Source organism: Rhopilema esculentum, chromosome 4, assembly GCF_057945365.1.
Source record: "Rhopilema esculentum isolate cy_ngs chromosome 4, ASM5794536v1, whole genome shotgun sequence".
Taxonomy (NCBI): Eukaryota; Metazoa; Cnidaria; class Scyphozoa; order Rhizostomeae; family Rhizostomatidae; genus Rhopilema; species Rhopilema esculentum.
In genome coordinates this window covers 10,192,852-10,216,279 of record NC_142818.1, presented here as the reverse complement: position 1 = coordinate 10,216,279, position 23,428 = coordinate 10,192,852, and the positions used below count along the sequence as shown (strand labels likewise).

General features: G+C 35.7%; 1 protein-coding gene across 1 annotated transcript; it reads left to right on the top strand.

Annotated features, from left to right (window-relative positions):
* Positions 1 to 2,137: 2,137 nt before the first annotated feature.
* Positions 2,138 to 21,550, top strand: LOC135690533 (calcium-transporting ATPase type 2C member 1). The gene is made up of 23 exons (XM_065208120.2): positions 2,138 to 2,986; positions 3,644 to 3,733; positions 4,727 to 4,762; positions 5,501 to 5,562; positions 5,896 to 6,004; positions 6,528 to 6,680; positions 6,788 to 6,856; positions 8,319 to 8,394; positions 9,016 to 9,082; positions 9,543 to 9,667; positions 10,434 to 10,531; positions 11,050 to 11,145; positions 12,280 to 12,369; positions 12,937 to 13,047; positions 13,344 to 13,500; positions 14,637 to 14,807; positions 15,712 to 15,809; positions 17,140 to 17,190; positions 17,571 to 17,806; positions 17,935 to 18,051; positions 18,762 to 18,909; positions 19,402 to 19,497; positions 19,951 to 21,550. Exons 1-23 carry the CDS (start codon positions 2,636 to 2,638, stop codon positions 20,212 to 20,214), a joined length of 2,871 nt encoding a protein of 956 aa, XP_065064192.1. The 5' UTR covers positions 2,138 to 2,635; the 3' UTR covers positions 20,215 to 21,550.
* The last annotated feature ends 1,878 nt before the right edge of the window (positions 21,551 to 23,428 follow it).

Sequence of the window (23,428 nt, the reverse complement as noted above, 5' to 3'; positions counted from 1 at the left end):
TTATTCGATGACTATTTCAAGAATCCAATCTGTGCAACGTAAGGTTTGCATAGTCTGCAGTCGCATTTTGTATCTTTCCAAGTTTTAATCTTTTTCTTAAATATTGCGAGTCTAGAAGATGTTTTAATGTCATTTGTTAGCTCTTGCCAGAGCTTGGATCCCATAAAGGTTGTACTTTCTATACCATAACAATTTGATTTTGGTTTTGATAGCGATATTCGGGATATGTTTCTAAGATTATAGCATGTATTTCTTTCAGTAAAGATTTCTTTCATGAAACTTGGGTTAAGATTATGTAAAGTTCTATATATTTCTGTAAGAAGCAATTGCAGATTTTTATCATAGATAGACGTCGAGTTGTCTTTTCAAGACGAGTTTGAAAGCTTGATTCATAGTCATCATAGGCAAGATGCAAAGACTTTTCATGAATTCTGTTAGTTCTGTTGTTCATCTGTCGATCACAAAACATCCAAATTAAAGGGCAGTAGCTAAATTGTGATAAAATGAAGACGTGCATGGTCTGTTTTACTTTTTTATCATCCATGTAGTTGGAGATTCGGGATAAAGCATGTAGCTTTTGGCTGGCCTTTTTGCATATCGATTGTACGTGTCCTTTGAACGACAAATTATTATCAATACTTATTCCAAGAAGTTTTTGTTCTTTACTTGGTTTAATTATCGTTTTATCTATTTTCAGAGATGTGTCATTGCTGCCTTTACCAAAATTTATAAGGTGGCATTTGTCCCCATTCATTTTCATATAATTATATTGAAACCATTCTCTCAAAATAACTACGTCTTGTTCTAGTATTTTAGTAGCCTGCTTAATGTCTTGGTGGATGACATATAGCGTTGTATCATCAGCATAATTGCATATTTGGCTATTTGATATAAACATAAACATGTCATTTATGTATATATTGAACAAAAGAGGTCCCAAAACTGATCCTTGTGGCACACCTAAACTCGTGGTTTTCCATTCACTGAAAGAGCCGTTTATTTTGACTCTTTGTTTTCTCTGGCTAAGGTACGAAAATGTGAAATTCAAGGCGCTTCTACTAAAACCATAAGTATTGAGTTTAGCAATCATTAGGTCATGATTCAGACAGTCAAATGCTTTTGACAGATCCATTAATAGTGCACTGGCTGTTTGTTTAGTATCTAGAGCTTTTTTGCAATTTTCTATGAGTCTGAGTAATGTATGTTGGGTGCTATGATTCCTTCTGAAACCACATAGCAGTGGTGATAGAAAACCATGAGCGAAGGGAGTAATTTGTGATTCCATGATTCTCTTATATATTTTTGATGCTGACGGTAAGGTAGCAATTTATCTATAATTTTTCTTACTGAATTTATCATCTTTTTTATGTGTCAGTTGAACCACATGTAGAAAAGCCTTCAATAGATATTCTAGGCTTCTACAGAAACAAATATTGTTTCTTGCAACGTTAATGAGCCACACGCTCAGACACCGCGCATCAGTCTAAAAGTAGCGGGGCTGACAAGGGCGTTACCAAAATTTTTGAGGTTGGAAAACGCCGGAAAACGTCTCTTTTAGAAAATGCTTGCCTATTTCCACTGATTTTTTCATAAACAGTCTGATTAAGAGAAGATATTAATGTCTATAAGAGAAAATTAGCTTGATGATAATAAAACATCAAGCTAATCAAGTTAGAAAAACCCATCATATCATTAAACAAGATAAAACACCTAGAAAATGAACAAAAAAGGTTTCCCAGTCAAGAAGTACGCTAGTACTTGAAACCCCTTAGAGTAAACTTTCCAAAGTTGCGTGAGAGTAAACTTTCTAATAAAAATTCAAACCTATTTTTGCAGAAATGCTAGGGGGCTATAGCCCCTGCTAGCACAATGGCTGTGCGGTGCCTGGACATGCTGTCCTTCTTCGGAAATTTAGATAAGGTTGTCCCCTCTGCGGAACTAAAGTCACGACTCCCTTGCATGTACCTTGGGCGGCGCCAGAGGGGGGCTGGGGGGCGTCAGCCCTCCCCTACGTTTTTGCAAAAAAAGTGTTTTTAAGAAAATAAAAAAGAAAGGAATAGTGCACTAAATCCGTTTATTGCTTGATTTCCAAGGAATAAGCCACGGTCTATTGGATATCATAAATTAGTGAATTCCATTTTAACACTGGAGTTTATCAAACGCAATAAAAGCATGAAGAGACTGGAAAAAAGTTTGTTGTTTTATAAAGAACTTGCATAGAGGACTGGCTACTTTTTTACATGGTTTCAATTACATTAAATATTTTGCCTCTTAAGTCCTATACCTAAACTAAATTCCTTCTTCAATGGCAAAATGAAGAAAGTGAAATGTGGCAAAGTGGCAAGTACACTCAGAAGGCCTCGTTTCGGAGCAAGTTAGATTACCTTTTTTCAGTGGCCTAATTTTTGCCAGTTGCTGGACTTGGAAGATTACGTTGAGATCTTAAAACCTTTAAGAATAGCTGAAGGAGTGCTCAAGCTCAACTGTATACAGAGCTTACAGGTGGCAGCACCAGCGATCTAATTTCGTGTTTCAAGATTGACAAGTTTTCTTTGTTTGGGCCTAGTAGGCCAATCAGACAGGTACGTGATGTGTAAGAAAAGGGGACAGCATTTAACACGCATTTTGGGTAAAAATGAAGTTTAAAAGCACCTCGGAATGTACGGATATTTTGCAAGAAGAAAAAGAGGAAGAAAATAAGACTCAGAAAGGTGAAGAAACGAGATCTAATAAAAAGAAAAAGAAAAAACAAACTGAGACCAAAGCAGGAAGAAATCCGACTGCCGAAGAGAAGAAAGACATGATGACGGTAATAACATCTGAGAAGGCAACATCAATGGATGTTAACGAAATGCTGAAGGTTTTAAATTCTGATATAAAGACTGGACTTTCAGACAGTGAAGCCAAAAGGCGTAAAAGATTGTACGGTGCAAATGAATTTGATGTTGGTGGAGATGAGCCTCTTTGGAAAAAATATATATGTCAGGTAATTGTGGCACGCAATGTTGCATCATTTAGTTTTTACTTTTAGTTTGTGTTAAAAATACTTATTGTTTACAACTAATTATTTTTTATACGTTTCATTCATTCTCCTCATTCTAACCCAAGATTGTGAGAAACTGGGAGTTTTTCTCACCTTTCTCTCACAAAACTATTTTTCTTCTTATAGTTTACTTAACATCCTGAATGCCTTGAATATTATACTCTTCACCTTTACTATATAATTAAGTAAGGCAGGAGAAGACTTTAGCACTTTATATCAGGGGACTTGCCAGATTTTGGAGTAACCAAAATTTAAACACACCACATTAACAGCCATTTGAGAATATTGTATTAATTAAGAACTAGAGCTAGTGTTTCAGGCCCTGAGCCATCAGCCAAAAGCTATTATGTTGTGTTATACCTATGTTAGTACTGAACCATGCTAGTGCAAATGCGAGTACAGTAAATCCTCGAATTGGCCCCCCTCGAAAAAGCTCCCCCTCACGTAAGCCCCCACCCTAGAACTACAAATTTTCAATAACTTTCCAACTTTCATCTGAGCCTATGAACTATATAAACAACTAATTTCAGTTTGTTCTTATCACCTATGCATTGACAGAAGATCAAGTACTACTATTAACTAATTTTTTACCTATTGCAGTTCAAAGAGCCAATGATAATATTGTTGTTAGCAAGTGGTCTTGTCAGCATCATAATGCACCAATATGATGATGCTATCAGCATAACTGTGGTATGTTTCTTGTCAACATTATTGATAATTAATGTAATGGGATGTACATTGTATATCAAAAGTTGAAACGGTATAGATGTACTTTCTAATTGATATTAGTAAGAACTATGGAACTATGAACTAAGTTCTGTATTTCTTATTGCTAAAAGCTAAAGATTTTTCAAGTGAAAGCTTATCGTTTTACATCATGATTGAACATTATATAAGAAGTAGTTTTAGTTTGGAAGGCAAATTGCAGCATGTTTCTCCTAGACATTATTTAATTTGATGAAAATTATTTTCAAGCTCTCATGAGTTTTCCATATTCTCTGAAGTGGTATATATTGTTATCACTTTTCAAACACTATAAATATGACTCCTCCTTTTCAACCATCCATCTTTTAGTGATATGTTAAAATACCCCCTATTTTCTATGATCCCTTCGAAACCTTCCACTTTCAATGGGCAGGTTCTTAATCTCTGTAGTAAAAGTAGCCTGACCGCCTTTAAAGACACAATACATTTCACTGGCCATCTAAATTCCCATTGGTTGGACTATACAATAGACCTATTGTTACTAAGCCAATCGGCTAATTCTGAATGTTTTCTTGTTTTTTAAACACGCTGCAAAGCCTATTGTTAACTCTAAACAGTTGACTGATGCGACATGGTGCCTTTAACCTCATTGCAGGAGATGATCTTGTTTCTGGCATTGAATGAATTTCATGATGCTATTTTTGTTGTTTTCTTTTTAGTATTAAGTAAATATAAACCAAAATAAATTTTGATATTTGGTAAAAACAGTATTAATGTAAATTTTGTTAATATCTTTGGTATTTTAACACTTGCCCACCCCTAAAAACATAAAATTAAAGAATATCCTGAGCTTCTTTTAAGTATCCTGAGACTATCGATATTAAGAAAGCATGTTGGAGTGTGTTTCTCAATTAAATCAATTTGTTTGTTGGTTCATATGTTTTGTGGTTCTCATTGATTCTTTTCATCTTTTCCAAGGCCATTATAATAGTGGTTACAGTTGCATTTGTCCAAGTGAGTATTCTTAATTAAACAATAGCAATTCTTATAGTATCCTTTACTCCTTATTGGCTAATTTTGTTGGAAAGTTTGCAAATCATTTGAAGCATATAGCTAATCATTTACTTTTGACATTTATTTTGACACAATTTGAATATCCTAGAGGTAATATCAAATAATAATATCTTTATTAATTTCCCAGATCTTATAATAAAATTAGAATAAACTTTTGTTGCTCTGGTCTTTCATCTTAGAATTTTTAAAAGCAAAACAGTAGTTTTAATCATTATCTAGCTAGATCCTTCACTAAAAGTCCATCTCTTTACCTTGTCAACATTAATAGAGATTACTTACATGATGATTTTTTAAGTTCAAGAGCCATCTTTGTTTAACGAAAAAGGCTTGTAAACATGTAGCATGTTTTAAAAATTGCGCCCTCACTGCATGCTCAAACTTTGCAGTAGTTGAACCTTATCTTTTGCATAGATATTTAAATTTGCCCATATATTTGAATCCCAATTCAAGAATCTCCTGTTATTAGAAAAATCCCCCCATTAGTATAACAAGCTAAACATCTTGCCCCCTGCCATACTTGATCTTTGTTCCAACTAACCCACAATTGAACAAACCCCTGTTATAGTGAACTAATTTTCTTGTTCCCTTCAGAGTTTTTCATTTTGATTCCACTGTATATGTATTTTCACTATCAATCCAATATTTTTATTCATAGATGATATTATTCTTTGTCAACAGGAATATAGATCTGATAAATCGGTACAGGCAATAACCAAACTAGTTCCACCAAGCTGTCACTGGTAAGTAGGCCAATATTGCCAAAGGATTTCCAGCATCTATATATCATACACTAAGTGTTCTCCTTGATCTCATATTGATGTACTGATTTTCACTAATCATTGGAAAATTCTTATCTCATATGGACAGATAAACTTGTAAACAATACAGGATTTTTATGTGTCAGAGGAAAAGCTTTAGTAAACCAGTTTCAAAATATTTGCTTTATTCAAAACTTTTTTTAAATTCTGTACCACGAAAAGATCGTTCATAATTGATTTGTTTTATGTTCAGTTTGATTAGAATTTTTTTAGAATCCAGTAACTAATTTGCATTGGTTGTTTGCATGTTTGCAGTTTGAGGGATGGTGAATGGAAAACATTTTTAGCTGCAGAACTTGTGCCAGGAGATATTGTCTTTTGTGATGTTGGTGACAGGGTACCAGCAGATATAAGACTTTTTGAGGTAACAAGACCCAAGTTAATGCTGATTTCCTAGCTTTTTTATCCCAACAATATAACATATACATTGCTTCATTAACGTAAAATTTAAACATTTTTCCATTTCTTGTAAATCATTAAAAAGCATACACCAAAGAGACCTTATTAACCCTGTATGTACCCAGGGACATTATGGCAATCAAATTCTAGGGAGGGCAAAAGAGACTGTAGTTTTATCTGGAAATTTTAAATAAAAGCATACAAAAACAGTAGAGTGTCATATCTTTCCTATTTTTAGAAACGTTTTACTCAAATTTTCTGACAAATCTAACAAATTTCAAAACAGTCTCAGGGGCAATGGCTCCTTTTGGCCCCTGAGTCATCACCTTAATGTTTTTACCTGCACTTCATCCATGTACGTTTTTGCTAATTTTTTAAAATTTCTTTCAGTTTTGATACAAACAAAATTAAGTTAAGAATTAAGTTAAGAGTTAAGAGAAGTTAAGAATGATACAGCAAACTAAAAAATGTATTTCAATCATATTAAGGCAATTGATTTACAAGTTGATGAATCAAGTTTTACTGGGGAAACAGAACCAGCTACAAAGTTTACAAATGTGCAATGTGAGAAAGGAAGTGGTATATCAGCAAGAAGAAACCTCTCCTTTATGGGAACATTGGTGCGATGTGGCAGAGGAAAGGTATTTAGATGAATTTTTTTCCTGATGATAAACATATTTTGTCTCTGAAATATCTTTACGGGAATGGAAAATGGATATCACTTTAAAGGTCACTTTCTTTCCTTAAGGGGATAGTGTTTGGTACTGGATTAAATTCTGAGTTTGGACATGTGTTCAACATGATGAAATCTGAAGAGGTAAGCGTTCTTAGAATTTATGACTAGGTCATTAAACAATGTTAAAATGTTTTATCATCTGTATAAAACTTTTTAATTTGCATCCTAGGGTAATAAGATACAACCATTTCCACTTTTATGTTTAATACCTGTTTTCACATTTGGGTTGTTAAGTGTTTTGAATTTATTGCCAAGATTTACTGTCTTGTGAAGTAATTACATCAGAAAACAACAGCGTCCTATTTTAACTTTTTCTTATTGGTGGGCAATCCACAAATACAAAAAAAATAATCGTTTAAGATATGATCAAGACTGCAAAGAGTGGTCAGTCTTATAAATAAACAGGCAAATGTTTAAGATCTTCTTTCACAAAAATAAGCACATTATCATTTGATCATGGAAAAGTGCATGCTTTGGATGAAAAAAGGGCAAGGTTAACTCAAATTAAAATCACTAACTTCAAAGGGGATAATAAATTTATGAAAATGGAGAGAATAAATAACTGTAAAGAATGAGAAGGCAATTCTTGGAACTTGGGGCATAACTTTGCCAGAGAAAGTAAAAAAGCTACTTCAAGTAAAAAGAATGAAGAGAAAAAGGTTAAAAACATACTCGGAACCATAAAAATATTGTAGTGTTTGTCTGAAAGTGTTATGGTCATAAAGTGAAGGGGCTATGTTTCTAGCCAATTGATCACTGAATAAGCAACCATATTAAAAAATTTGGGAGATGAAATCGATGAACTTATATATAAAACAAGATGAATTAGCAAAGGAAAATGGTCAGAAAGAAAAGGATTCTATTACCATTTTGAGAATATTGATGTAAAACTTCGAAGAGAAGGCACATCTTAAAATCGCCACTAAGACCAGGCTAATGCAAAGTATTATTCAGGCTGTTACCTACACCCAGTCCCTGGGACACAGAAGGAGTTTGGGAAGGTAACAAAGCAGTCGAAGATAAGCTATAACCAATCAAAATTGGGTTCTAAAAAGCGATTCAAGAGCTCACCCGATGCAGATTTTGTACAGGATATCTTCTTGCTGCTCTGGAAAATGAAAATCAGGAATCAGAAGTTGTAATGCAGAGACCTGGTTAGAATTACAAAAACCAAAAAGCTCCAATCAACAATGCCAATATGCATTTCAGAAAATGTGTTTTAAATACTAAATACTGGAGCAATAGCTATTAAAGCAAACTGAAATTGATGGAAAATTGGGCTTGGAACAGATTGATTACAGACAAACTCTGCATGCTACGAAATCAAGTCAAAAGCTTTCAAAGGAGGGTGCTGATAAAGCTGTGACAGACAGGAAACAAAAACATATAATCTAGCACAGGAAAAGAGCAACATATCTGTGAATTCCATTCAAGTTAACTGGAGAATATTAGTCACTCTGTCTTTTAACAGAAATTAGAAAAGTCTGCTTGAAAATAAAACTTTCATTTGTTAAACTGCATTAACTGTGTTTTTTTATTTTAGCCTCCAAAGACTCCTCTGCAAAAAAGTATGGATATCCTTGGGAAGCAGTTGTCATCGTACTCAATGTTGATAATTGGTGAGTAAGATGACGTTGAAGTGAATTCTTTCTGGCTCTAGCTAAATTGTGAGATATCCTGTCCATGCATCAACAGATAATCAAATTACATGGAAAAGATAATGTCACATTTATAGGAACTGTCTTTTGCTCCCCTTGGTATTGCTTTTGAGTGTGGTATTGTAATGTGATTCGTAGCAGTGATTCGTCGTGATGGAACAACTTTGTAAAACTGTCAAGTTTCAATTTCATTCCACAAGTTTCGTTGACCCAATGTCCAATATTAGGTTCCTAGTTCCATGGCATTTGCAAACAGTAAAGTTCAGAGGAGAGCTATTGCTGTCAATGTGTGGATAGTAGAACAGGTTAAATTTAAAGTTTAGCGAATTCTGTGTTTTTTGTTTGCTTTCAGCGATAGATTGAAATGAAATAAATTGAAACAGAGTAACCAAACACAATGTGATTTCTGCACGCGAGTGTGAGAATTCAGCTTTACGAAGAGAGAATTTACATCATGTTTTTCAATAAATACTAAAGAATATATCTATGCACAAGCTTTTAGATACACTTATGGCATCAAAAAACAATCTCCCTTTATGCCAAAAAAGTAAATTTTCAAGTAATGACCAACGTTTTTTACAGGCTTCATAGTTCTGCTTGGCTGGCTGCAGAATCGCAAAATTCTTGAAATGTTCACAATTGGTGTCAGGTACGCCTAATTTCTTCACCAACTGCTTATAAAAAATTTGAACCCGAAATGTTTTTCGTTTCATCAATTGAAGCTTTATCAACAGCACCTCTAGGGTACTTCAAGGGGGATTCTCGTCTAAGTTGCAATATGACCACTTATGCCCTGAAAATTCTATATTTGCCAAATATAGAAAAACTACATTGGTCCAAGCGCCGTGAAAATCTCAAATTTTGCTATTTCTTTTACCATCTACGTAAAATGAAGAGTGATTGTTTAAAATGTTCAATTACTTAGATAAAAAGTGCCCCTTGGTATAGCAGTAACATAATAGTAGTAACATTTTTTCTATTTTTTGGTTGTAAATATTATACTATTAAATACTAGAAATATTTTTAGATGTGTCACCTGATATCTTTGCTTGGCTGCAAGGGTTTTGTATTTAAATATTTATGAAATGACACGAAAAAATTATCGATAGTTTGGCAGTCGCTGCGATCCCGGAAGGACTACCAATCGTCGTAACAGTTACTTTAGCAATTGGAGTGATGCGAATGGCCAAAAGAAATGCGATAGTGAAAAAGTTGCCAGTTGTAGAGACCCTGGGTGAGTCTTCTAGTTAGTGTATATAAAGTATCTTTCATATGTTATTTATAGGTCAAAACCAGGCTGTTTGGGCTTGGTAGGGGTCTTTGGGCTTTATTTATTTATAGAATCATCTATAATTGTGTTTGGGACTTTTCTTTGAATCAATAATTTATCAATAATTTAAACGTCAATGATCCGGTCATGTTGCCACTTTAATCGTAATTTGTTTTCACGAAGCATCCAAAGATAGATTGTAAGTTGGATTACCGGATATAACCTGGTTCTGGTTCTCTATGTAACCACAATCCGTGATATCAACGTCTGCAGTAACAGACAGTTGACGATTTACCTGTTTGAAGGCAGACAGTTTACTTGTGCGAAGGCAATTAACTTTTCTTTCCCTGCCGCTTTCAATTGCGTCTAGCCGTGGCATATTGATTCTAAAGTCTTGTGCGGTTGCTACTATGTTCAACTGGGAGATCGGGATCTTTTATAGGAAATTAACTGGCATTTTGTCAATTTCAACAACAAAAAAGTATTATTTCAGGTAGAGATGAACACACCTCACTAGAAATAACATTAAAAGAAACCCTGCCTCGTGTTGGTTCAGGTAGCCTACATCTTACGTCAGCAAACATGAATCCCCCCTCCCGTTTTTCCTATTTTTCAATATATTCTGTTTCAGCTTGTTAATCTTACAAGAAAACTGCAGAATATCCTATTCTATTGTTGACTGTTTTCCATCAATGTATGATAGCAATAAAGACATTTAAAATTTCTCTAGGTTGTGCAAGTGTCATTTGCTCAGACAAAACGGGCACGCTCACAAAAAACGAAATGAAAGTCACAGAGTTATATCTTGCTGATGGCCGACGACTAGAGGTAAGCACGAAATAGGTTTTACTCGTTTTCAAATTCATACAGTCATACAGAAAATGCAAATACTTGATCTTTATCAATTTTTCCTCTTGCCAGATCGCAATAATTTCAACAGAATTAGAACTGTAAACTAGAAACAGTAAGCAATTTCCTCTCATTCAACCAAACTTTCAACTATCAGAAAATTGCGGGTTGGTGGTTGGTTCTTCTATTCAGGGGCGGACACTTGGTCAAATATGGGGGGGGCAAGCCTATTGTTTGATAAGATGACATCACATTCCCCACATTTTTTAAAACAAAAGGCCATTGTCCTCCAAAATATTGTGGGCGACCGCCCCCCTCGCCCCCCAGGAGTCTACCAATGCTTCTATTGCCTCATCAGTATTTATGTCTATTACATAGAAATACTTGCTAGATAATTAGGTTGGCAAAGAACTATATTTAACAGATACCATAACTGTAAAGATAGAACATGTTGAGAGGATTTTCTTATTTCTTTGTTCGGTTTTGTTACTATACAGGTATCTGGTGTTGGTTACAGCGGCCATGGCCAAATTTTCTTGGAAGACGAGGCAGCTAATGATTATACAGATACTGGGTTAACAAATCTCGTCAAGGTTCGATCATTATAAAGTTGTTGCTTTCGTTTAAAAGAATTCATGATAGAAAAAGTATGTTCATTGTTGTATCTGCACTGTGATAGATATCTGGGTTTTGTCTCAAAAGGTATACGCGCTTTGCCCAAGCCCTTTAAAACGCTCTCAACATTTCACTGAACATCGCTCAACATGTGTATAGCGATGTTTAGCGATGTTAAATGATGTTGAGGGGTGTTAAAACGCTCTCAACAATTCGACTCAACATTCGTTGAGCAATGAACCTCGGACTCTCAGAGATCCAGGGCAAACCGCCATTTATGTAGGGTATTTTGAAAGATGAGCTTCGGACATTCCTTCCATTCAACAGTAGCTGCCTGATGATTTCCAAGGTTTAGGATCAGGTCTAACGGAAGCCTACTCTCCGTCTCGCAGCTTGCCTTCAATTGCTACCTTATCCGATTCGCTTTCACTGCGAACTGTTTCCAAGTGTTCGTCGTGTTTTGCCGTTACGATTTATAAAATTCGACTTCTTTCAACCTCTTGGTCTGATGTGAGCTCTTGACGCATTGAAGCTTTTTCTTTCTTTGGCGCGCAAAGTCCAAGTCTAGTGCGCTTGAACCGACTGAGAACTGTTTGATAGGATGCTAAAACGCTCTCAACATCTCTCAACAACACCTTGGACAATAGAAATGTTGAATCGACCGGCTGAATATTTTTGACATTGCTCAAACTCCTTATGACTGAGGTGTTGCCACAGCCCCGTTAAGAAATACACGATGTTCTCTAGACCTAAATTCAGGGCAGATTGACTAATGTTTGTTTTGCATAGAATAATGCTTTTTGTGTCCAAGACTTATAATACAGTTATATTTACAGTGCGTTGTAAGCAAAGAGGAAATAATATGTGGATGATTTTTTATATTTTTAAAAATAGGGTCTTGTAACGAAGATCGCTATCAAGCGGTCTTTTGTAGAGTACCTGATGCCATGTAGTCGTGCACGTGCTTGTGTATCGAACAGGACGATTCCTAGTTGCTTCTTTGCGTTTCAAGCTTTGCTGCTCACACTTTTGATCTTAAAGGCAAAATCTGGAGACATGCGTCTTGAGAGCAAATTCTCCTTTTTCTAACACACCGTCTACATCTCATCTAGGCTAGTTGTATTTGCAACAATGCTCAGATAAAAAATGGCACACTCATGGGACAACCAACGGAAGGAGCAATGTTAGCTGTCGGACTCAAGGTAAGTTTCTTTACCAGCAGTTTAATGAAGTGCTTGAACCGGATGCCTCTGTTTTTGACAGATTTTAGAAATTAGAAGTAAAATATATAGCTATGAATTGAGGTCCAAAAGCTTATTTTTCTTGATTACTTGGCATTCCAGGCTAGTTATCTTAACTTAAAGTTTGAAAGGTATAATAGAATTTATAACAGGCATGAATGAAGCTCATTGGTAGATGTTAATTTATTTTTGTTTGTTTATCATGCATTACGTCTGCCTTTCTCTGTTGTTTAAAGTTTTTGTTTTTTGTCTATTAGGCAGTCGGGTCATTTCATTTCAAAGTTGAACAAATTTTGTCATTTTGTAAACCAAAGTCTCAGAATTTGCTCATTTTTTGGTGGAGAAGTTGTATTATCATGAGATAAACACACATAGAAAATCTGACTTTAAAATCTTCTGTCGTTCTAAAAATGGAACAATTTGAATTTTTGCTGATTCTCTCTATTTTTTCCAATGTCTGCTATTTTAAATTTTGTTTGTTTGTCTATTAAGAAGTCTTGAAATGAGCTGTTTCTTTATTTATACCAGCTCGGTTTGGTTGGAATAAATGATTTGTACGAAAGAACAGAAGAAATACCGTTCAACTCTGATCGCAAGTGGATGGCTGTAAAATGTAAAAAGCTATATTCGTCTCTTGAGGTGGGTTAAGATTATGTCAAAAACTGAATGAACTCTTTTATCCAAAAAGTCTAATTCACAAATTTAGGAAACTAGAGTTGCAGAAAACGATTAAAGATGAATCGTTTCTGTGAATCTGTATTTCCAGATACTGCTGTTTCAAGATAAATGTGTTCGAAAATCTAAATTATATGAATATGAAATCTTTTTGTAGTTTAAATTTACATTTAAACTCACATTTGTGCCTGTGCCTCGAAGATGTTACATGTTTCCATGTTTTTTTTCAAAATGAGTAATTGCTACATGCTTTAATGTAGGAACCAGCTGAACTTTACTACTTGAAAGGCGCCCCTGAAAGAGTTCTTAGGCAGTGTAAGCACTGGGGCTCGACAATCAACCAGCAAAGTCTGGAAGAACCTGACTACAGCAGAATCATGGAAAGGTCAAAAGAGATGGGGATGCGAGGCCTCAGAGGTAATCCTGCATCGGTCACATGATCACATTCCAACTTTTTGTCAAGGTCAATTGCCAGAAAGGCAGTCATAACCTTGTCCTTCTTTTACCGCTATCTTTTTCACAGTCCTATTACAGTTGAAGCCCTTTAAGGAGCTAATTCAATTGCTATGCAGTATCACAAAGGCTACAGTTTTCATAATCTTAATGATCATCAATATCAAAATTGGTCATAACTCTCAGAACCCCTCTTCCTCATCCTGAATTTTGGAGTAGTATTGCTCTGCATGTTTGAAATTTGTTTTCAGATATTGGGGCTGGAGGTACTTGGGTACCCGTGGGGAAGGGGGAAAAGGGTTTTGCAGATTTAAGTTCTGCAGTAAATCTTATTAAGGCAGTGGGATCATTTTTGAACTGAAATCATTTTATTCTTTATAATGAGCCATCACCAAGCTTTATAAGAATAGTAGAACATAAATTATTGACAATCTTAGTGTTTTGGGGGTCGCTAAAAGGGATGTGGTACCCAAAATTTCAAATGCCTGTGTAACTCTGAAGTGGAATAAGAGAATTCAGTGAACTTTTAGGATTTTTCAATGGCATTGATCTTGAAAGTCCATAAAATTATATTGATATCTGAGAAAATGACCTCAAAGCGACTTCAAAATATGTTGACTGGATGTGGAATCGCCCGTTTTTACATCTAGGAGAAATGATGCAGTTCTCGATGTTTTGAATCTGTGAAAGTGCACAGTTCCCAAGATTATAGAGAAATTGTACATATATGTTACTCTACCATAAAGAAGGGAATCAAAAGTACTTCATTCATTTGGGGGCGTAGACAGAAAGGTACAAAACTAGGGGACAAGGGAATTTATTTTAAATGTAGGCTGTCATTTGATGCTTTCAACCCAAAAATTTCAGTTGATGACAGTAATACTGTTATTAACTCATAAATAGAATTTGAGATAAGACTTTGCTTCAGTGTTGAGCAATAATCACTATTCCGTCTCTCTATCTCGGACACGAGACACGTGTTCATAAAATTATTAAGTTTCCGTTGACTCAATTATTTTTGGCTTTAATTTAGATGTTCATTCACAATACAGCTTCAGATTTCATTACAACTTACTGACGCAATTCGTTATAATTTTTAGTGATTGCTGTAGCATTTGGATCAGACTTGCAATCAATGACGTATCTTGGAATAATGGGCTTAATGGATCCACCCAGAAATGGAGTCCCAGAGGCCATCCAAGTTTTGAATCGGAGTGGCGTTTCCGTCAAGATGCTGACTGGTGACGCACGAGAAACTGCCGTTGCGATAGGTGAAGCCGTCTAAAAATGGCTCTTCTTACTTCGACTTATCTCTTTCTTCTTTACGCTCCCAATTCAAATTTTATACACCGCAAATGGATTTTCAGGCACTGTTGACATCCCCCATCATATTCTTATCAGATCCTTATTATGAGGTTCTTTTAAGTGTAGCATGGTCCTTCAGTTCAAATGTGCCGAGTATTATGAGGAGAATCTTGCCAGTATTTAGCACTTAGCCTAAATACGAGAAACAATCACTTTCCCACAATCTTCCCGACTGACCTCTCTACCGATTAAATTCAATTCCTTTTACTTTCTCTTAAGAAATGGAACAATTCGCACATTCCCTAATTTCTCTTTCTCTAATTGACCGCAATTCTGTCGTTTTTGCTTACACATTCTGTGTATTAAATATATATTTTTCACTGGCGTCTCTCTCGTCGATAGTTCATCAAATAGCCTTGCATGCACTCTTTGCATATTTTGTTTTCAACCGAAGATATCATCAGGCCTGAAAATAAAATTCTGGTCCAAAAAATGTAATATGTGACTCCTTCCTTCTAAAATTTGAAAACTGTTTTAATTTCATTCAGCAAAATCTTACATAGTTTTCATAGAAGGTACATATTTACTAGAAAAAAACCAAATTAAGAATTGTATATTTCAGAATTTTGATATTGAATTTAAGTTTATAAATTCAGGCAAACACTGCTTTGTTCTCAGGAATTATAAATAAAATTTATTTTCCTTCTTAAGCCTCCATTCTTATCACTTGCTTTGCTTTCGTCATTGCAGCTCACTGGAAATTTCTTCTATAGGCCGTGCCTCCAGTTATCGTTATATTATTATTAAACCTTTAATCCTCTATGCAACTTTGAAAATCTTCATATCGTCTAATCGTCTTTACTTTTCCAGGTAAGATGCTTGGTTTGAAAAACGAGTCTTCGATCACTTTGTCTGGAGAACAAATTGAATCAATGGATTCTTTTGATTTAGAGAGTGTTATTGAAGAGGTTGGAGTTTTAAAATGTTACTTAATTGCTAGCTCGTTTCGCAGCTATTGTAAAACAAATTTTATTCAATTTGAATTAAGTGTTGATTCGCATAAGCACACATGCTCAATTTTTCGGTCTTTTATGTGGGCGTTTATTTGAGTTGGGCGTTTAAAATAAGCTTCTATTTGTTTCCTGACACGGTTTTCTTATTAGTTAGCATGCATATAACGTGAAAATTAGAGATTTTTGGGTGGTTCGAATGTCGTAAAAATTGGGGGTTATGCAAAAGAATTTTTTTTTAATTAAAACCTTTGTTTCAGTATTGCAAATATGTTAAAGGTGAATCATCAGATAATTCATGGGGGTGATCTTCCTTACAAATACTGCGATAAAGGGATTACCAAGATGGCAGTTAATCATACATGGGTGCATTAAAAAGCAAGCGCTTGTTGAAAGGCGTTGAGATTACTCTTAAAAGGTGGTGACACTAAGGGCCTGTTTATATGGAGAAAATCATCCCCTCTTCCAGCTTGTGAGCTGAGAGATAAGATCCCCTCCTCCTATAGAATCCTTTGTATTTGTATGAGCTAGCCCGGTAAGGTGAGTTCACACTGCGTGAGAGGTGGGATCTCATTTGGGTGGGATATGTTTTCCTCATATAAACGCTGGAGGGTGGGATGAAGCTGGAAGATTGGATGGATTTTTCATATACATGTCATCAAATTTCGTTCCGCTTGTCAGCACATAGGATGGAAGGTGGGATGACTTTTGACATATACAGCTGAAAGGTGAGATAGAACCTGGATGTAAACATTCAATGATTTCATCCCACCTGCCAAATTATGGGCTAAGAGGTGGGATAAATTTACTTATATAAACAGGCCCTTATTCGAATCATTATTTTAAGTCTTGAAATGTTGATGTCTCGATAAACACGTAACATTTTGTAGGTCAATTATCGTGACTACCCTTTTGTGCTGCTTTGTTCCGACATCGAGAGAAACCTGAACAATTGTTGTATACGAAGCTCTGTTTCTTAATCAAACGGATTTTTATTCATTGTTAAAAAATGCCCCCTTTGATCTTTAAAAAGAAGGCCAACTGCTCGCCCCTCGAATGTCTACAAGTGTTGGATCCATTTCATATTTCCATCAATCCAAATAGTGTCCCCTTTATACTTGATAAGACAGAAAATTTACGGTGAACAGGTAATTCATTAAGATCTTTTTAGGCCTGACATAAACAATAGCATAAAATTGCATACGTATGACATGCCATATTTCTCAACTTACTTTTTCAAAACTTGTTCTCATCTCAACTGATATATTTACAATTTGATTTTTCCCAGGTTTCCATCTTTTACCGGGTTAGCCCTAAGAACAAAGTTACAATTGTCAGGGTGAGTTCTTCCGTTTAAATTCGACATTTTTTATTCTTTTCCCTAATTGTATGAATCAAGTTGTATTAGAGGCGTTAGTAAGAAGATTCGGTGGATTTTAGAGTTGTGCGACCAGCATAGTTTTCCTTTTTAAGCCTCAGTTCTGCAAATTGGTCGCAATTTAGCTGCATAAAAACCCTGTTATTGACTGTTTCTTTCAATATTTTTAAAGGAAATACCCATGCAACCTCCAATTAGCCCCCCCCCCCTCTGGGAGCCTATTAATTTGGGGTTCTTGTGGACGAGGGCTACTTCGGGGAATAGTTGTTTACTTCGGCTTGTAGCACTGATTTAGTGGAATAAAAGAAAGGATATGTGAATCGACTTTCCTTTTTTTTAAGGCTTTACAGCGGTGTGGCCATGTGGTTGCCATGACAGGAGACGGCGTTAACGATGCTGTTGCACTTAAAAGGGCAGATATTGGCATTGCCATGGGAAAAATTGGCACTGACGTCAGCAAAGAGGCTGCAGACATGGTTCTGGTAGATGACGATTTCAAAACCATAATGGCGGCGATAGAGGAAGGAAAAGGAATCTATTATAACATCAGAAATTTTGTGAGATTTCAGCTAAGCACGTAAGGATCTGTTAACGTTCTTCTGGCGTGTTGATAAATTTTGGACAAGCTGTGATGTTGGAAATACTTCAAGCTACTTTTTGTACATAGTGATCTTCTGATTTGACGCTTTCTTTGCTTTGTTTCAGGAGCATAGCCGCGCTGTCACTCATTACAATTTCAACACTCATGAAATTTCCAAATCCACTCAATGCAATGCAGATTCTGTGGATAAATATTATTATGGATGGACCGCCTGCACAGAGGTACAAATCAAAAACGTATTACTAAAGTAATCTTTAAATCTCTTCGCTTTACTTCTTAAAAGTACAGATGCCTGCATCTTGAAACCTGCTGTCGCAAAATATCATTAAGCTGGACCTTAGTTTGTTGTTGGCTTTGCTTGAATGCATTTTCATATCTATAACAATGTATATAATTCTTGTATTCACGTTGGCCTATAGGTTTTTTACAGATATGTGCTAATAATTTGACCAACAGGGAAATTGATGACGTTTAATTTGGTTTGGTACATGAAATCAATCTTAGCGGTCCACCTTTGGTCAATAGTCGTAACATGATCACCTGTTCATTGCAAAATGTGTTTTCTCGTGAAAGTTTTATTTAACCATGTAGTCCAACTCAGTCAGTGGCGTAGCCAGGGCTGCAGCAGTGGAGGGAGGGGGGTCTGGGGTGGAAGCCCCAGAAATTTTTTTTGGACTACGCCCTTCAAACACTCGCAAATGCGGGGAAATGCCCTTTTTGCAAAATTTTCCCCCATTGTTTGATTCATGTTAGCTACGGTCAAAAGCAAAGTATTTTACAAATGTTATTGACACAAGCATACAGTATACTACCCATCCCCATGAGTTTTACATCGTTTTTGGACAAATCTCGAGGACCATGTTTTAGAAAAGTGGGGTACGCCACTGAACCCAATACACCTCTTCCAATTGATTATTATTTTTAAAACTAGTCTTGGCGTTGAACCAGTCGACAAAGATGTGATGAGCAGACCTCCAAGGAAAGCATCTAACCCAATGATCACGAAGTTCCTTGTGTTTCAAGTCATCTCATCTGCCTGTCTAATTGTTCTTGGCACATTGTTCATATTTTGGCGCGAGGTAAGCCACGCTGCGTGATCGTATGCTAGCTAATGAAATATCGCTATTTGCATTAGAAAAGCACAATATTTTTCCTTGATACTATTTTAGCTTAGATTGGAGTAACACCTAGCAGCCTTAAAGTAATTGAAATGATCAGTTTTTTATTAGCGCCATTTGCTATTGTATTTAGGTCTATTTAACATTGGGCATTTAGCTGCCTGATGATCGCAATATGTGTGAAAGTTGGAGTTGCAACTTATAACCTTGCTCTTTTCCCACCAAAGCATGTATACCTAAGAAATCGATCCCTAAATGATAGACTGGTAAACAGTTATCTTTATAAAATTAAGGATTCACTGTTTTAAATTAAGGATTCACTGTTTTTGCAAAAGAAATGTATGATTCGCAATCTTCCCATTAGTGGTTTTCCTACCTCTTTTGGTTGCTATTGGAGATGCTTCTTCACAACTTACAAGATAATCATCATTAATCCCGGTCTGTTTTTCCTAGATGGCTGACAACATTGTAACACCACGTGACACAACCATGACTTTCACTTGCTTTGTCTTCTTCGATATGTTTAATGCCTTAAGTTGTCGCTCACAGGTAACTGCTTTGATTTTTTATTCCCATCTTCCCGGTAACAATTATAGAATTGACAGATTTTGTTTCTTTACGTGAGCATAAAGTACTGTTGTATTGTATTGTGTTGTATTGTATTGTGTTGGAGTGTTTTTTACTGTACTATGCTGAACTGTATCTTTTTTATGTACTCTGCTCTACTCTACTATACTCTACTTTGCTGTATTTTATTGTACTTTGTGTTGTGTACTGATTTTACCCAATTCGAGTTAAAATTTCAACAGTAAGAACTTATATTAACAACATCAAGAATAAGAATTTCATTCTGTGAATTACCACGTGACTGTGCAACTCCTTTATCCTTCTCAATTATTCAATCTTTTATTATAAAATGATCAACTCCTTTACCCTTCTCGATCCTTTATTATAAAATGATCACAATTGTTTTTAATTGTGTTCTAAAATGTTTCTTCACAGACGAAGTCGATTTGTGAAATTGGCTTCTTCAGCAACAAGATGTTCATCTATGCGGTCGGGGGGTCAATTATTGGACAAATGCTGGTTATTTACACACCCCCCTTGCAGTCCGTGTTTCAGACAGAAGCACTTAGTGCTCTGGACCTGTTGCTGTTGGCATCTATAGCTTCTTCTGTTTTTATTCTAGACGAAATACGAAAATTATTTTTGAAATTAAAGACAAATAGGAAAAAACGAGGCGATAAATTGGTTGGATTAGTGTAATTATCGTTATTATAACCAGACCATTTTAACATCGTCTCAACCCAACGCATTGATCGATTGATAGAAAGTGGGTTTGGAAATGTATTTATTGTTACGATTAACGTAACAAAATATCGCATCTGATTACGATTAATCCCGGTGACAGAACAACGAAAGAGAAAATGGATGAGATAAATATCGACAAGTTAACTTTAAAAGATTGGGATTATTAATTATCATGCTGTCGATATTTCTCATTGCTTTTCGTCCATCCCATTGCTAAAAATATTATATTGGCCACGTTTCAATTCAAATCGAGTCAAAGTAGTTGCAAAGATTCGATAACGCAGAAAGTGCCTGGCCTAAGGTAGTTTTTTAATGTTTTAAAAGAGCATGGATTAAATATTCAAATGTTATGTTTTGCTTGTAGTTTTTTACTTTTATGTCAATAGTAACATCAAGCCCCCCTTCCCCCCCCCCCCCCCACCCTCATAATCCAAATTTGTATATGGTCCTTGCAAAAATTATATTATTGTAAATAAGACCCCGCTCGAATGAGCTTACGTGGATAGTGTTGTTCTTTATTTACCACCTCTTTGCCAGGTATATCTATATTGCAAAGTTTGGTACCAAACAGAACTCCGTTTTGGTACGTTTTGTTCTTTGGAGGAGCAAAGACCCTAGGGCAGACAACGCGATATGATTGTGGGGTTATTTTTTGAACACTTGAAGTTTGTAGGTACTTAAAGTTTTTTTGTAAGGATTATAATTTCGAGACGGAGATTGTGGGATGAGAGGCAAGTTTTGACGCCAAAAACGACGACAATAACCTTATTAATTGAACTGTAAACAAAATTCACTTATTGTAGGGCTACATCTGTCTTGAAAATGGTGTTGATATTAAATTTTCGCCTAGCATTCCTTGGTTTTTTCGATTTTATGCTGTCAAACGTAACAGCAACATAAAGTTACTATATTTCATTTATTACAATCCCAGCTTCCAATAACACTTTGTGATGCATATATTCAGCAACTCCTTAAAGATTTAATAGGTGAACTTTAAAAAGGATCACACTTTGATGTATTTTTTGACAGTGATAGATTTGTTTTTTTTTGCAAAAGAGCTTAAAATTAATTTTTGATTAACACCAATAAACGGTTTAAAATGCTCGAATCCTTAAGATTGTTACCTATGTTTATTTTCCAGAAAAAGTTCCATTTAATCGAAACCTATTAACGAACCTGTTATACAAATCTGTTAATATTTTATTTAATGATCTATGATTCACAATTCAGTCGTTATATTTATTATCTAATACGAATGAAAATAATTTGTTTATGTTTGTTTACATTTGAATTTTTAATGCCGTGTCTCTGACTTTTGGCGACTTGTCACACCTATTTAGGGCCGAGATAGCGGGTGCTGAGGGGGTTAAGCCCCACCCCCTACACACGCTACGCAATTTTTTATAGATACATTAATTTTCAAAAGGTAAATTTGAGAACCTCTTTGTTCCATATAATGGCGATAAAATCAAAGCCCCCTATATTTGGAAACCTATCTTGGTCCTCGAAATCTCATAATTACATGGTACAATAACAGGAATATTACATGGTATCGGGGTAGATCGATGGGGGGTTTTTTCAATAGGTAGAGGCCGGCAGTGTGTTACTTCGAAGTATGAAGTTATACCCTGAAATTCATAGACTTTCCATGAAGCCAACCCCAAGAAGTATACACCGTATGAAATGCATACCTTTAAATTTTCTTCAAATTAGTGACTCGTATTCAATGTTGGACCAATAATAGAGTAGCAAAGTGACATTTCCAAAACATCTATTTCTAGAATTTTGACCCCATGACCAGAAAGCAAGGCCGTCGAAAGCAGGGCGAGGGAGGCTGGGCCCCGGCAAGAATTGTACTATAAGTCAATCTGTACTATATTTCCTACATAAATGTGTACTGAATAGGGAGCAATACAATAGGCAGCCCCTCAATATTAATTTCGTTCCGACGACACTGGAATGAACACTTTAAAATACCTCTAGATTTGCGAAATCAGTTGAAAATTGACTGTTCAAAGTTGACTGAGATGATATGGCCTGTGAAAGGAATGCATTTTGCTCATGGATTATATGTGTATATACTGTTGTTTTGCCTGGTCAGGGGCGAAGCCAAAAAATGTTTTTTGGAAGGGTTTAGAAATGACTCTTGTCGACAAAAAATGGGCTTGTCTCATACTGCTCACACTTTAAAGGTATGGTCATAAGATAAATAATCTTATATGCTTCTTTTATGCTTTAGTGCTATACTTTTTACTATTTCAAAATTCATACTTCCGTACCATGCTTTGAAAGTTCAACTGCTACAGAAATGTCAATAAATTACAATTATCACCAAAAGGTTACAATTGTACAAGAGGGTGAGAAAAATTTCTTTTTTTGCGTGGCAAAAATCCTTGATGTGCCGACGAAGAAAGTGTTGGGGGTACAGCGCCCCCGTACCCTCTCTCCTTGGTGACGCCCGTGTCTGATACGTATTCTCAGAACGATGGCCAATTTACAGTGGTGTAATGGGAATATAGCCCATGCTTATGCGGGAACAATAAATTTGAAGGTATTTGTGGTTATCTTTCAGGTCACAGGGGTCTGATTTCTAAAATTTTAGAAATAAAGTTTTTGATAGTTAATATAATCACACGACAAGTCAATCATTACAGTTAAGATTTGATTAATTTTTTGCGGTACAGAATTTGAAAATGGCTTTGAAAAAAGCAAACATTTTACGACATACTAAAAGCTTTTTCGTCTGACACTCCTCAGAGCAAAAACGTCAGAATAAGGTTCCGAAAGAACACGATGGAAAATATATACCCAGTTGTGGATCAAAATAGGCCAATCAGAAAAACGCAAGCACAAGACCGGTATAGTTGACCAATCAGTGCCGCGAGCCTAATAAAAAAATTACCAATGGAGTCCAAGAGAGAAAACGAACTCCTTTTGTCTACACAATGGCGCCTTTTTCGTTTTTATGTAGATTGACTCCAAAACTGCTAGATGAAACTCTATAATGACGACATGTTTCGGATAATTGGCAGAGCCCGGTCGTCCTTCCATCTAGCAGTCCGATCTTTCATCCAACTATACCGGTCTTGTGCTTGCGTTTTTCTGATTGGCCTATTTCAATCCACAACTGGGTATATATTTTCCATCGTGTTCTTTCGGAACCTTATTT

Bases quoted from the DNA above. Each gene is read 5' to 3' on its own strand.
- LOC135690533 (XM_065208120.2), top strand. From the start codon at position 2,636: ATGAAGTTTAAAAGCACCTCGGAATGTACGGATATTTTGCAAGAAGAA. The intron at 6,681-6,787 runs GTATTTAGATGA...TCTTTCCTTAAG, and splicing joins TGCGATGTGGCAGAGGAAAG to GGGATAGTGTTTGGTACTGG. The intron at 11,146-12,279 runs GTTCGATCATTA...CATCTCATCTAG, and splicing joins GGTTAACAAATCTCGTCAAG to GCTAGTTGTATTTGCAACAA.